General features: G+C 35.3%; 1 protein-coding gene across 1 annotated transcript; it reads right to left on the reverse strand.

The window, feature by feature from the left end:
- On the reverse strand, positions 1 to 1,659 carry LOC132057846 (uncharacterized). Its single transcript, XM_059450438.1, has 3 exons — positions 961 to 1,659; positions 617 to 854; positions 1 to 497 (listed from the first exon to the last, which is right to left on the reverse strand). Exons 1-3 carry the CDS (start codon positions 1,657 to 1,659, stop codon positions 1 to 3), a joined length of 1,434 nt encoding a protein of 477 aa, XP_059306421.1.
- Between the last annotated feature and the right edge of the window lie 224 nt (positions 1,660 to 1,883).

The raw sequence follows: 1,883 nt of genomic DNA on the forward strand, positions 1-1,883 counted from the left end.
TTATGTCAACAATACATTCTCAATAATATTCCTGCCCTTGACAAAACCTGATTGATTTGGAGATATCACCCTTGTAAGTAATCTGTCCAATCTATCATGAGCTACTCTAGATATGACCTTATTAATAAAGTTCCTAAGACTTATAGGTCTCATATCAGAGAAAGGCTCAACAACATTCTTCTTTGGCAGCAATACTAGATTAGTGTGAGTGATTGATTTGGGAAGGGTCTGGCCATCAAAGAAAGCTTTCACAACACTAAATACATCAGCCTTGATCACCTCCCACCACTTCTGATAAAAGATCCCAAAAAAACCATCAGGGCCACAAGCACTATCTCCATTTAATTCAAACACAGCCTTCTGTACTTTCTCCATAGTAGGTTGTTCAGGAAGTGACATATTATCCTCCTCTCTTATCAATTCAGGAGTATGATTAAGAGTTGGAGAATCTTCACTAACCTCCTCATGAGTAAATTGCTTATGATAAAAGTTAACAGCTTCAACAACAACTCTATCAGCATCCTCGAACTAAATTCCATCGACTTGAATCCTTTTGATCTGGATTCTCTTCCTTCTTCTTTTTACCAGACTATGGAAAAATCTTGTATTTTATCACCTTCGAGAAACGATCCATCGACTTTTTGCCTCCAGAATTCTTCCTCATAGTGAAGATACAGTTTAAGTTCAGCTTGAGCCTTTTGCATCACCATTCTATTTTCTTCAGAAGGATTCTCCTCAAACAACTGCTCTTTAATCTTAACTATATCTTCTCTGATAACTAGTTGCTTAAAAATATCATTAAAAGTAACCTTACTCCATTTACTTAAAGCAACTTTCAGTTTCTTCAGTTTGAGCTTAAAAGAAAGAAATACATTATCAGATAAGTCTGCTTCCCATTCTTTGCTTAATAAAGTCAAGAAAAGATTTAAGAAATATAAATGGTTTGATAAAATTCTCCACTTGATCTCCACATGATAAAAGTAATGGTGCATGATCAGAACCAGTTCTTAACAAATGCTCCACTTCAAGATGTCCAAACCAATTCTGGAATGAATCATTATGCTCAATCGTATCCAACCTCTTGAAAATGCAGTCATTAGTAGCCCTGCCATTCCACCAAGTGAAAGGACTCCCTTTAAAAGGCATCTCATGCAACTCACAAGAATTCAGACAAAAAGCAAAATCTTCATATTCTTGTGGAAATACTGGCAAGCCTCCTATTTTTTCTTCTTCATTCATTATAACATTGAAATCTCCACTAATCAACCAAGGAGATGTCATGTTACTAGCCAAGAAGTATAAACTATCCCATAACTGCAATCTCTCCACTTCTGAACATTTAGCATAAACCATTGTAACCACCATGTCTCTATTCAATTCTTGAAACTTCAGCTTAACAGTAATGGATTGTTCAGTATCCAAAAGAACCTCAACATATACATTATCTTGAACAAAAAACCAAATTTTACCATTACAGTTGAAATTAGCATAAGGCATTCCAAGTCTCCTTCTATATTTCTGAATCTGTCTCTGATGCTGAAAAGGTTCCCTCAGAGGCACCAAAAAGAACTTATGATGCTTATTTAACATTTGGACTCTATGAAATGCTTGTTGAGAATTCACTGATCTTATGTTCCAAAATAAAGATTTAACAGTCATTTAACAGATTTTTTAGAGTTATTCCTTGTTGAGTACCTCACTGTTTGTGGAACATCAGAAGAACTTTTCTTTCTTCCTTTTCTTGACCCTTTGCCTTGTGTTTTTGGAGATAATCGCTTCTATGCACATCTCGTTGAAGATTCATATCAATAGCGACACCCTCAAAGATCTTCTTTCCTATTATTGACCAAAGTCAAGTTTTCTTTCTCATCATGCAGATTATG

Source organism: Lycium ferocissimum, chromosome 5, assembly GCF_029784015.1.
Source record: "Lycium ferocissimum isolate CSIRO_LF1 chromosome 5, AGI_CSIRO_Lferr_CH_V1, whole genome shotgun sequence".
In the NCBI taxonomy this organism is placed as follows: Eukaryota; Viridiplantae; Streptophyta; class Magnoliopsida; order Solanales; family Solanaceae; genus Lycium; species Lycium ferocissimum.